At 40.8% G+C, this 13,133-nt stretch overlaps 1 protein-coding gene across 12 annotated transcripts in view; it reads left to right on the forward strand.

Annotated features, from left to right (window-relative positions):
- The window catches only part of FHIP1A (FHF complex subunit HOOK interacting protein 1A), a 95,719-nt gene that overhangs the window by 67,930 nt on the left and 14,656 nt on the right, over positions 1–13,133 (forward strand). For all 12 annotated transcript variants that reach the window (XR_013927702.1, XR_013927703.1, XR_013927704.1 and 9 more), the window contains 4 exons: positions 4,250–4,417; positions 8,117–8,196; positions 9,664–9,851; positions 10,345–11,385. Coding sequence is in view for 9 of the 12 variants with exons in the window: in XM_080384732.1 (XP_080240858.1) it covers positions 4,250–4,417; positions 8,117–8,196; positions 9,664–9,851; positions 10,345–11,385 (1,477 nt within the window). In the remaining 3 variants the exon portion in view is untranslated. The remainder of the gene's footprint in view (positions 1–4,249; positions 4,418–8,116; positions 8,197–9,663; positions 9,852–10,344; positions 11,386–13,133) is intronic.

The raw sequence follows: 13,133 nt of genomic DNA on the forward strand, positions 1-13,133 counted from the left end.
ACTTCAAAGTGTTACAGCTGTGAATAATGAAAAAAAAAATGGTAGAATACTCGTTTGACTAATACAATGGATATGGATTTTTCGCGTTTTTCATTTTCAGTCCTACGATTTTATGTTAGGACCAGAGATATCCCTGGTCTTTACCAATAGTAGAAAGGATCTAATGCAAGGGATGCTGCTGGTGGGTTTTTATTTTTGCTGTTGTGGCAGTGGGTGATTTTAATATTGCTGAAATACCTTTATCAAAAACATAGATTGAAAATTAGTTACTTGACAAAGGGCTTTTCTAGAAAACTACCATGTCTTAATTTTATTCATCTCCCTTTGTATTTCTTTTTTTTTTGATTTTGTATTTTCTTGATACCTGAATTATCAGAGGTGAAGAATTTTCAAATTAAGTAGCAGATTTATGGATGTGTGTAAGTTTGGGCCTGCTTTTTATCATCCTTTCAAAGATGCTCAGTTCTGAGGGCTAGCTAAAAGTTTACTTGTATAAATTATACTGTAATCAATGTTTACAGTGATAACAAGTTTTTGTAGGCGGCCTTAGGATTTGGCTGTAGTGGATATGCTTGACATAGGTAGTAAGTGTTTTGTTCTCTGGGAACATTTGTTCTTTTGTTGTTTACCTAAGTACCGATTTGAATTTATATTAGAAAGGATTTCGTTCTTTCCCTAAATCTGTCTCATGAGACATTAGTTTAAGAAGAAACAACCTGCAGGTAGTCTGAATGAACCTTAATAGCATGGCTTTATCTTAGAAAACAGAGATCTTCAATAATAACTGCACCAATTGAATGAGTGTCACTTTCAACACTCAACGTGTTATGCAGATTAAGATCTGTAGAAAGGTTGTGTAGAGGTAAAAGGGGTTTTGCCAGGGCTGGGGTTTTGCCTAGTGTAACTGATTTCTCTAGTTAACTGCAGAAAAAAGTGAGTTCTCTTGGGGCCCATTCACAGCAGGCTAATGTATCCCATTGAGTAAATGGAAAATTACCCTTCTGGAACTAAAATTAGCCTTTTTCAATAGTTCTCTAGGTGCCTCAGATCTTCAGAAGTTACACTTACCATCAGATATGGTAAAAGGGAGAAGCAAACCCAGAATGCAAGGTGGCAAAATAAGATAACTGTAAAAGCACAGATGTCTGCTTGCCAGGTTAATTGGTCTTTTTCCTAAGCTGCCTATGTGACTTTCATTTCAAATGCCAAAAAGCAATATTTTTGTTTGATTTGCTTTTGTAAGGAAGCAGGAGGATGGTCTCTGTGCTGGTTCGTAAGGACAGGTTGCACACAAAGGTGCACTGAGAGTGTGCTGGAACTTCTGGAACATGACAGTGTTAAAATTACTTGTACAGCATATATTTGTCTGCTTTGAGTGCTGCACAGTAAGCTGCGAAATGGATCCTAGCTTCATTTATTGTGAAAGTTTGAAGGCGTGTTGTGGATAAAGTAGTGCATTTTCATCGAAAAATGAAAGAAAATTCTTACAAATCCATTTAAATCTTGAAAAAAATTTAGAATCTGGACAAAACTTGTCTTCTTGCCTCTTTCTCAGAAAATGGTTAAGCAGATTAAGCAACTTCTTTCCCGAGAAGAACTAAGAATTAAGTGTAATGTGGCACCCTGCACAGAAAAACCTCAATTCAAGCAGCTGAGATTTAAGAAGGTTATAATTAGCTCCTTTGTGAACTATTTGGGCTTCATTAGTCATTGGTTGGTTCTTCTAGCTCTGTTTAGTATATCAATGAAGTGCTGGCTATGGTAAACATGATTTCTTTTTTATTTTTTATCTAGTCCCCAAGCTGTTATGAGCATTGAATGCGCTCTCAGAATTGAACATTTCTTAAAGTAGTCTCTAGCTGGCTGGCTTCTGCTTTTTGTTTCATTCATGATATGCACTGAAAAGCATATGAGTTTCTCTCACTGATGCAAATGCAGGGTAAGTTATCCAAAGAGCATCAGAGAAAGGTCACTGCCCTTGTGAATCTGCAGGCTTTTCTTGCTTTCATTTACAGCTTTGCTATTTTATACATATATTCAGGCCCATTTCCCTGCAGCCAGCAAACATCTGTGAAACCTGCAGGTCAGGAACATGCTTCCTTTTCCCCATAAATGATGAAGGAGAAGTGGCACAGAGAGACATAATCTAGCCTTTCCTTAGCAGAGGGTTTAAACTCTTTGATGAGCTGTGTGCTATCATAATGATGTCACATGGTAGATTTCTTGAACTTTCCTTTTTACAGCTTGCTGCTATAAGAAAACAACAAAAAAGTCAGTTGTCAGGGCAACAGTCAACAGCTTTCATCATAAGGCCATTTGGTTTTTGGCCTACAAGTCCCCATGCCTTTTGGCTACAGCAAAAAACCCAGAAGACTCTTGGCTCCAACCAGAAACTATTTCCTTTGCTTCACAACCCGGGCTCATTTCATGAGTAGATTTTTTGATGGTTGAAACATGGTAGTAATCCTATGGAAAAGTGTGTGTATGTGCATAAGCATGTTTGTTTTATCATACAGTAATACAGAGTTTGAGTTAGGGCTGCAGCCACAGCACTAATTCTGGCAATTTCTAACTTCGGGGTGCTTAACCTAGTAAGCTTAACCTAATTTTTTTCACTTGATGATTGCGGGTGAAGGAAGAGGAATGAATTCATAAACTGAGTTGGAGTATATGTTAATAGGTATTGTTTTGTGAAAGGACTGTATTTGCATTTCTGGTTTGGATATCACTGAACATACAACCACAGATCTAGAAAATATGTCTAACTGTTGCTTACTTAGCTTGACAAAGTTCACAGATCCTGTGAAAGTGTGTCTCTTTCTTTTCACTGTTACATTTTAATTCTTGATTTTTGACCGACCTTACTGCAATAAACCATGAAGGTGAACTTATTTTCCCATCCTGCTGAAAAATTCTACTGTTGCTACTTCACTGGTGATTTGTTTCTAATGCTAAAATGAGCCAGTAGCCCACTGTATTAAGGATGGTGTAGCTGAGTATTAGAATAAAGCCCCGGAATGAGAGTGAATCAGTGACCTTAACTTTAGAGCTTCTCTCTGCTCTCCTCATTGGTGCTGTCTTTCTCCATAAGGTCTGCAGGCTGCATACAGCATTCCTATGTTCTGTGTAACCAGCCAGAAGCAGCTTGTGATCTTAAATGCCTTAAAGAGAACGTGTGCAGCATGACATTACTGTGTACATGGCTAACATGCAGCATAATGGAACAGGGATTTTAATATTTGCAGCATGTTACGTAAATCTTGCCCTTCTGAGTATTTTCTAAATCCTCTTAGCTCTTAAATGACAGCTTTGATTATTTTTTTTTTTTAAATAAAATCAGTCTCTTCATTTATGCAGCTAGGTTTGGTAAACAAAAGACATTTAATGCTTCCTTTCATATAGACAGATTCTTGTATTTAAGGGTTTATCTCTGTGCACTTAAGCTTATTAGGCTCCTGGGCAACTACTTTTAAAAAGCTGACTTTGGCAACAGCAGTACATGCTGCAGAGGTGGCCTTTGGAATTTTCTGTGCTTTGCTAGTGTATATAACGTGAATAAATAAGCTCCAAAGGCTTGCAATAAGCAGAGCAGCGTGGGTTATGGTATGCAAATGTCGCATGGATGTTTGAATTGTATTTCGATATACAAATGGTTAGTAGCAAAGATTTGAGGGTTTGCTTTGTGTATGTATATATGTACTCCTAAAAACTGAGTAAGCTGAGGAATTGTGCTGTGGGAAAATAAAAACAAGGAAAATTGTGCAAAATTCTAGATAGCTATGGGGATGTTTTCTTTAAAACTCTAGAACCATGAGTTTGTACTGTGCTTTGATTGTGCTCTAGCATTTATTTTTAATAAAGTGGTAGATGCAGGTATTTACAACATGTGAAAGTGCTTCTGAACGATGACAGAAGTGTGATGCAAAAGAGCTGACACAGGCAGAAAGATGGTGGAGAGCTTCTAGCATGATTTGTCTTTTTGTATTTCAGTACATGTGAGATTTGGTGTGTTGGTTTGGGGGAGAGCTTTTCTTTTTCCTGGGGAAGCAAGACAGATGAGAAAGGGGTTCAAAATGCTTGTGTCATTCAGAAGCATGCTCTTTGCAAATTTAAAATCAAAGACCTCTGTGTTTTTGTGGCAGTGTTACATATGGAGAGCTTAGAGTGTTTGCCAGGTATACCATTGCTGAGGATGGATGGGTATTTTGTGTGTGCAGTTTGTTTGCATTTACATTATTTTTGCTTGTAGGTGACTGTGGAAGAAGTGATGACTACTACTGCATACCTCGACCTTTTTTTGCGTAGTGTTTCAGAGCCAGCCCTCCTCAAGATTTTCCTCCGTTTTATTTTGCTGCACCGACACGAGAATGTCCATATCCTTGATACACTTACTAGCCGAATCAACACACCATTCCGGGTAAGACAAGCAGAAGGAAGTTCAGGTACTCAGCATGGATATAGGTTAAATATTTAAATGGGAGATGCCATATATTCAGTGGGTATCTGTTTAACTAGGAATTTTCTCCCCCCACCCAAACGTGTGATTTCTCCACCCCCTCATTTTTTCTTTTTGTGTGTGTGTGATGACATTTAGCTACCGCTATACTAAGTTGATAAATGTGTGAGGTGGTTTCACACACAGAGGAAATGGGATAGAAGGAGATGAAGGCTTCTGGAAGTCTGGATTCTGTTAGAAGATTAAAGGTAAATTGGGAAGTGTTTTTATTCTGGATACTGCCGAATTAGTGCTCCTATAGATAACTCACCTTTGGACTCATAAATATACTTGCGGTGAGGAGCAGTGTTTGATCTTTGCAGTTTTGCCAAGCAACAAGCATTTTCAAAAAGTCCTTCTGAGGGATGGCGGGAGCCCTATAAGGATGTCTCCAAATTGATCCAAGTTGTGAATTGCAGTATTGCCAATATGTTTCTCGGGAATCAAGGCTGTATTATTGTAGCATGGTTACTTAACTGTGACGTTGCCTGCTTTCTTCTTTGATTAAAAGAAGGTGCTTTCTCGCTCAAGTGATCAGACTGCTGCTGCCTTTTCTTTGCCTTCCCTGCCCTGTGTAGTAGGGTTTATCTCAAATTTACAGTGAGCCCCTTCTCAGCCTAGGCACAGTGCACCACAGTGGCTTGGAGAGCTAGCTGACAGAGATAGCAGTTACCTTTGCTAATAGTTGGATCTTTTGGCACAGAAAATGACTACTTGTTGCACTGGGCTACCCTTCTGAGCTTTGCTTGGCTGGCAGTTTTGGCTCAATCTTGTGAGATGCACAGCTTCGTGGATGAAATAAAGCATAACGTTTTAATGCGAGTGCAAGAGAAGCCAGAACACCAGCATGTGCGTTGAATTTGTGTGTTAGGGACAGCAGCTTCATCTGAAATTGTTTTGAAATTTGAGCGCATGTAAATACAGGTATATGGTGCTGTAACTGCATCTCTAAGATGGATTAACTCTGAAAACCGAAACAGCTTCTGTCAACAAAAATGTAAATGCTGTTGTCTCTGCTAATCATTAATTACTGTTCCATAGGCAAACGAGATGGGAATTGTAAAGAATTCTGCAGCCCTGAGCAACTCAGGATCTCAGCCAAAATGGTTCTGTGATGCTAAATGAGTTTTCTGCGGTATAGCTTGGCCAAGTGCAAAAGCCCGGACTGCAGCCTTCTGTGTGTTTCTGTAGCACAAAAGCTACATACCTTAGTGTTGATGAAAATACTTGTTAATAATTCACAGGGTTAAACTTATGTTCAGACAGGTGACTAAAAGGACTTGTAAAAATACTGTATTTTTACATTATATATATATAGTATATTTTAGATCTTTTATTTTTACAAAATACAGAAATAGACTAGTTTTTTTCAGATGATTCCTGATTTGCAACATGGTTGCAAAGACAAATGAGTAATGTTTCCCTATAATCTGATATTTCTTAAATACAGGAAAATTTAACACAATAGCAGTTTTTTTGAACTTTCGCAGTATGAAGAAAAGTTAGGCTTGGGTCTCAGTAAACTTCACAGAGAAAATGAGATTTCCTGTTTTTATCCCTATGTCCCTTGGCTAAAACACACCTTTCATGCAAAGATCTGACTTCCTCCAAAAGCTTGTTGTGAAGTTCTTCAACTCAGCCCCCAGGTTCCTATTAAGAACTCCAGTTCTGATTATTATCTTCTGAGTTCTGATTATTATATTCCCTTCTTGCCCTTTTACTTTCTCCATCTATATCTGTAGACATGAGGTCTTGACTAACTGTTGGCTCCTAGTACAAGCAGTGGACAGGGGTGGCAGGACAAGTTGGAGCTCTGCTTTGCCTCACAGCAGGCCAGTTCATGATCATTCCCCACTTCTCTTCTCTCTGCTTATTCCCTTTCTTTTATTTTATTATGGGTGTTAGTTCAATGACCAAACTAGGGAAGGCAGTCAATGAAACTTTTACTTTTCAGAGGCTATCAAGTGAGGTTCACTTGAACTTTGCTACGTAACTGTTTCACAGAGATACCTACCAAGTAAGGGAAGATACATGTATGTAAATGTATTTTTCAAGAAATCTGTGTGTTTCTACGGTCTTCATCACCACAGACAGCCGGTCATATTGTAGGGGAGCCGAGTCACTCCTCTGAGAGGGAGAACTGGAAATGGTGAAAAAAAGTCATTCTTGAGAAGGCACGGGCTGGAGCAAGCACGTGGCATGGTGTTGCAGAGCTAGAACAGAGCATTTTAACAGTGGGGGTAAGGGGAATGACTGCAGAGAAGAGGAAATTCCATACGGTGGAAAAGAAGCCATGTCCAGGCAGGATGCTGGATTTAATCCTGAATGAATTACAAAGGATGTTGAATGACTAGAAAAAATATTTGTAGCTTTTTCCTTATTTTGTCCTAATCGGTTTCTTTTGTTAGCCACTGAAAAGTGCAATTAATTGCAGATATTAATTATTTGAGTTTACATAATTAATACAGGGAGAGGCAAGATTTAAACACCAACTTGAAACTCTAGGAAAGAGTCAACTTGGGCTAAATAATTCTCTTGAGGGTCAGCCTGGTCCTGGAGTCTAAGCCAACTATGAGGTACTATTTATTTACACAATGGGGCAGCTCAGGAGAATGTGCCCCAGGAGATATGCATTAAGAGGCAGGCAGATAATGGCACTGTATCTGTGAAAACCAAGCTTACAGCTCATGCTTCTACCATTTTGGGCACAGCTGCAGTTTAGCAATCATCTGGCAGGTAGGAATGTACTGTACGTTAGCTTTGAAAGTGGTGTATGTCTAATTACTGACCAAAAAAAGCCTGCAGAAGTTCATGTCTCTGTTTCTGTCTTAAAGCTAGTGTGAAAGTGGGGTGCCTGTCACAGAATGGGTATGATCTTTGTCTTTGCTGAGTGTGACTACTGGAATACCTAGTTATGGGTGTATTTGTTCAGACCTTTGCCAAAAAGGCAATCGTGCAATTGCAATGAGGAATCCTATTTTTCTTTCCTTTCTTGTGGTCTCACAGAAAGGGTCTTTATGCATTGCCATAGTTCCAAGCTGCTCAAGTGATCTCTAATGGAGGGGTTGTGAATGCTCCATACAGAGTAGATCCTGACAAAAATCACTTGTTTAATCCTGGTCTGTGTCAGTACATCAAGCTATATTTATAGAAGCATTCATCTTCTTAATGTGCAGAACTCTAATCATTCCTTATATTTAAAGCAACAGAAACTTGAGGTGGTTTATCATTTTCTTTCAGAAAAAAACTTCAGTTGGTTCAAATTCTGTGTCTGAGGTAAAACCAACATGTTATCTTGGAAGTTACAGGGTTCAGTTCATGCTAACTTAATATTATTCAAATATATTATATTTAAATGACTGGTAAATTAATGATTTTTTAATTGCTTATTTGAAGGAAAAATCTGGGTTATATTTTATTAAAATGTAACATGTTTTCTGCATAGTTCTAAACAACTTTAAAAAAAAAAATCCCATGAGGTGCTGACAAAATGAAATATCGTACTAACAATGTCTTAGAAGGCATGATGTTCTGGCAGAGCCATTTTGTAATGTAGTATGCAGAGAAGATTGGAAAGGTACAATTCCTAGATAAAAACTGACAACATTTATCATTTTCCAGCTCTGTGTGGTCTCCTTGGCATTGTTCAGAACGCTCATTGGCTTGCATTGTGAAGATGTGATGTTACAGCTAGTTTTAAGGTAAAGTCTAAACTCCTTTTTCCACTCTTCAGCCTAATTCTGGGACATACAGTCTCTGCCTGTGGATGCAGAGCTGGATGAGAGTTCTCCAAGAGAGCAGAAATCCAAGCAGCTGTGGGGATAAGAATATTTATGATGCTGACAAAAGTCTACCAGACCTGACGAAGTATGATTTACGTCCTGTGATCTTCAGGAGCAAGAGATCTTTCTTGTGATTTATTTCTATAAAAGTGAGAGAAGAGAAGCTAAGAATATATTTATGACCTCCGAACTGCTTATTCCGTGCTTCTAAATGTGTAATTCTTCTTTCCTGCGTGTTTTCTCTAGTGTATCATACACAGTGATACGAAGCTCTATATTTGTTTGCAGCTTCCACCTTCTTTGCTGTTGTTCTCCACCTCTTTGATTCCTCTTTCACCGAGAATACTTCGGGTTCCTGAACTGTTGTAGGTAGATAGTTATGTAATGTACTAAATGCATTGATTACTTTTGCTTTTAACTGATGGTTCTGTGCCTTGCTTCAGAATACTCATAATTTGGGTGTGTGTATTAGTTGAGAATTGATTAGTTGTTTTGGAAATACTGGTGTAACTAAGTGGGGCTTTTAGCACTGTAGATCACATGAACATTTCAGATACTGTCTGTCCCTCTGCGCACAAGCTTTAAGGTGAAATTCCCTTTACCTCGGGCTGTTGTGCCTGGGATTGCTGTTCGGACCTCTGTGAACTCAAGTATGTTGCCACTCTTAACAGCAGTAGAGTGCTGTATTTAATTTTCTTTTTGTTTATTTAGGGAATCTGTTAGAATTTGTTTGCATTTTAAATGGAAAAACATCAGTCCAGTTAACACGAAGGCTCTTAATAAAGTGTTCTTAAAAAGTTGAACAAAAGTGCTCTAAAGAAATTCAACAAATGACTGTGCTTTCTCTATTCCTCGTACTCCCCATAGCTTATTCCCTCCTCTGCCTTAGAGCTCAGTCTTGATCTAATGCAGTAGAACACCTTGGTGACCCTTCCCTCCTTTTTACTAGCTGCTTGCCTGGCAAACATGAACTGTTTCTCTCTGGATTTCCCAGGAAAACAAATAAAATAAGGTTTCTGAACTGGAACTCATTCATAGTGGGACCAAACCACCCTGCTGGCCTTTAACATCTGCCTATCCCACGTTTCCTCCATCCGTTCTTACAGCAAGTTTGCTCTGACCTGCAAAAGATTGTTTGCCCTGTTCTGATGCAACTGATCTCCTGTCTCTACTCGTTTTGACGGTTCCTCATCAAGCCATAGCTTCACAATATAAAAAGTCAGGGTTTCATGCTCTTGAGAGGTTTACATTATGAATCACTGCCAAGATTGTTATACTGTTTCTTTTAATTTAGAGAGGGCAGGAGGGTGGGAGGGAAATTTTGTGTGTTGCTGCTTTCCCTGACATGGAACCAGGGTGAACTAACGGTACCCGCTGCTGTTTCAGATACCTGATCCCATGTAACCACATCATGTTGAGCCAGCGGTGGGCTGTGAAAGAGAGAGACTGTTACTCTGTATCTGCTGCAAAACTGTTGGCCCTGACACCAGTCTGCTGCTCCACTGGGATCACCTTGACACTTGAAAGCCAAGGAAAAGATTATATTCTGTGGACAAAGGCAACACAAGCTAAAGGTAATCGGTGCTTGGGAGAAGACCAGATGAACTGAGTTTGATTTGGTAGAAGCTCGTGGGAGGAAATGGGGAAGGATGGGAGGGGGAGGAAATGTGTTGAGCAACAACAAACTGGGCAAGCCTGGACTGGAGGCTTCTTTAATTCCTTCCATGTGTCCAGGTCTATTGAAACCTTATTTTGACAGCTAACTTGAATATGCATTAATAAAAATAATGTACAGATACATGACAGCAACTCTTGCTGCTTCGGAGTGATTGCTGTTGGTTTAAGGTTTGAATGTGAGCTGGTCTCAGAAGTCTGGAGTTACAATTCTGTCTTGGCGATAGGAAGTCATGTATGTTTATGAGCAAATCTCTTAATCTTTATGCTGTGACCTTCCTGCCTTATTGGATGGTTGGGGCTAAACACTCTACCTGCCATGTCTTAGCAGGTGCCTTGCTAGACAACTTTTGGTATATTACTCGTGGTATGAGTAATCTTCTTTACTTTCAGATCCTGGTAGACGCTCTTCTGAATCTACTTGCATTGTGGAATATGGAAGAGCTGTGGACATCAGCTACCTGCAGTACCTGGGGGAAGCTCAAGAAGCCATCCTCCAGTGCCTGAAAGATTGTAAGGTTTGGTCTGCCTTATATGATGGAGTAAACCCCGATCCAGACACCTTTATCCAAACACTTGCCGAGGAGAACAGTACAGATGTGGAACACCCCATGTTTCGGCTCCAGCAAAGGACACCTAGTGTGTGTAGCTCTTCTCAAGTGACTCCATTTGGAGAGAAGATGCAGTTGGAGCTAGAATGGGATGATAGCTATGACACAGGGATTTCTCCTGGTTCTGATGTGAGCTCACCACAACCGTATGATGATCTGGGAAGCACAGAGATGCAGCCACCTGCAGAGCCACCAAAGCACATTCAAGAAATGAAAAAAAATGCCATCATGCTCATCAAAGGATCATACATAGAGGAATCAGACTTTCAGGATGATGTTATGGTTTACAGGTTATGTGCCCAGAAGGATACTCAAGATGATGACAACTCCAAGGAGGAAACTTTAAATGCAGCCAGAGAGCATGAGGTCCGAAGCCAGACTGTGGCCAATGGGCCTCTTGAAAAGAGCCAGCTGGAAACGGACTTGGATGAGCACAGTAAGAGAAATTCAAGCTTGACTCAGGGTGTAATGAAAGAACAATTAAACCAGAAAATGATTGAGATCGATCCACAGCCAGACTTAGAGTTGAAGCTTTCTCCTCAGGAGGCAGATCGTAACTTAAGTGTAAGACTGCTGAGCACAGATGGTGAGGATTTCATTGCACAGTATGACAGAATTATTCAGGAACTGGATCCAAACAGTGCAAGCTTGGAGGAGCAGAAGTTGGATACTTCTGACCCTGTCTGTCCTGCAGATGAGGAGGATGACTTTGAGAATTTCTCAGTAGACACACCTTCTGCAGAGAGCGTGTCATCTCCCTTTGGACCAAAGGAGGATCTCTCTCCCAAGCACGCTGCAAGGAGCCAGAGTGCTCCATTTACAGGTGGAATGTCCTGTTAATTACATACATAACCAATACAGGAAGGCACGGTCATTAAAGGTGGCCAAATGAGATCACACCATGTGGCACCCAGCAGAAGTGTAGAGCAAGAAACAGTCCTGGGCACTGGAGAGGGTATAGCTCAAGTAGCTGAGACCAGTCCAAGGAGAGAGAGGGATCCAAAGTGGAAGCGGAGCAGAGCCATCAGTGTGGGTTGCTCAGGGGGGTTGTTCTTGCAGCTTTTTTTTTGTAATTGTTTAAAATCTTGAGCGGGGGTTGTGGTGTTCGTAGGTGAGAGCTCCGTCGTTCTAGAGAAAGCTTTTGCAGTTGAAAGGGTGTCGGAGTAACTTTTCTAATAGCGCCCGGTTAAATGATTTGGTTTTCTGGGGGCTTTCGTCTCCGATGCTGCCGTTTCCCCCCTCGCTGCTATCTCACGCTTCACCACGAGGTGGCAGCACGGGGGTCGTGCCCGGCCCCACGCCCTGACCCGCCCCACGCCCTGCCCCGCCCCCTGCCCGCTGTTGGGGTGCGCTTCTGCCCGGTGCGGGGCACCCACCGAGCCTGGGTCCCTGCGGCCGGCCGTGCGGGGGGGGCAGCGCTACCGCAGGCCAGGCAGGGCCTTCCATCCGTAGCTGTGCAGCCCCCTGCGCTGCAGGCTCCCGATCTTTAATTAGGTCTCTGAGATACGACAGTAACGCAAGTAATAAAAAAAATAATCATGTATCCAGGTTGCCTCATCCAAAACAAAACCTCCATAAGATGGCTTCTCGTTCATTTGAAATGGGGGGCAAACATTCGTGTCCATTGAAATGCACCCCTTTCTAGTCAGCTATGGCCAGCATGCCTGGCAATGTTTCTTAATTGAAAAATTCAGCCAGTTTTTCAATTAGTTTGCTATTCTTGTTGTGGTGGCAATTTCCTTGTACCAGAAGCTAATCACATTCAAACCTTTCTGTTTCCTGTTACTTGCTGTCAAATATAGCTCAAAAATGCTGTCCCTGTCTCTTACTCTTCATGTAGTCTCTTCCTCCATTTGCTCCTTTCCAAAAAAACTCACACCAAAACCAATTCCCACACCCAACCCATCAAAAATCCACAACTGAGCAAAACAAAGAAAAAACAGAAACACCACAAAACACAAAAAGCCTTGCTTTTTGTTCCCCATCCACAACGTGTTTTACTCTTAGGCTGTTTATCTTGCTTTAGTGGAGATCCTAGTGCTCATAACAATAGCTCAGAAACGTTGGGTTGCAGTGTCTTTCAAATATAATAATATGTTTAATTTGGAATGTTGTATTATGTTTGTAGATGTGTGTGATAGGGATTTTTGTTTGCTTTCACTGTTTTGGGATGCTGTCATAGGATGGGGCTTCTCTCTGTAGATTTGAATAACTGGACAGAGGTTCCCACACCCAGTAAGTGTCAGAAGTGCAAAGATGCTGTCTTCAAGCCTGTGGATCTACAAAGAAAATGTCCTATTGGTGCCTATGTCTAATTTGAAAGCATTAAGCACCACTATCATCCTTGCTTTCTGCTGAGCAAGAAAGACTGTTGTACTTAGGAACAGGATTTTCTATTTTCCGCCCCCCCCCCCCATCAGTGCTTGACTTCATGGCCACACAGAGAGGCACAGTCAGGAAAGGAATAGTCTTTTGACTTCTCATCTGTTTACCCTGTTTCTTACAAGGTTTGCAAACTCTGCTTAGTTCGTCTGATTCTCATTCCAATAATTTCTTGGGGGAAAAACACTC

This window comes from Falco punctatus, assembly GCF_963210335.1.
Source record: "Falco punctatus genome assembly, chromosome: 1".
In the NCBI taxonomy this organism is placed as follows: domain Eukaryota; kingdom Metazoa; phylum Chordata; class Aves; order Falconiformes; family Falconidae; genus Falco; species Falco punctatus.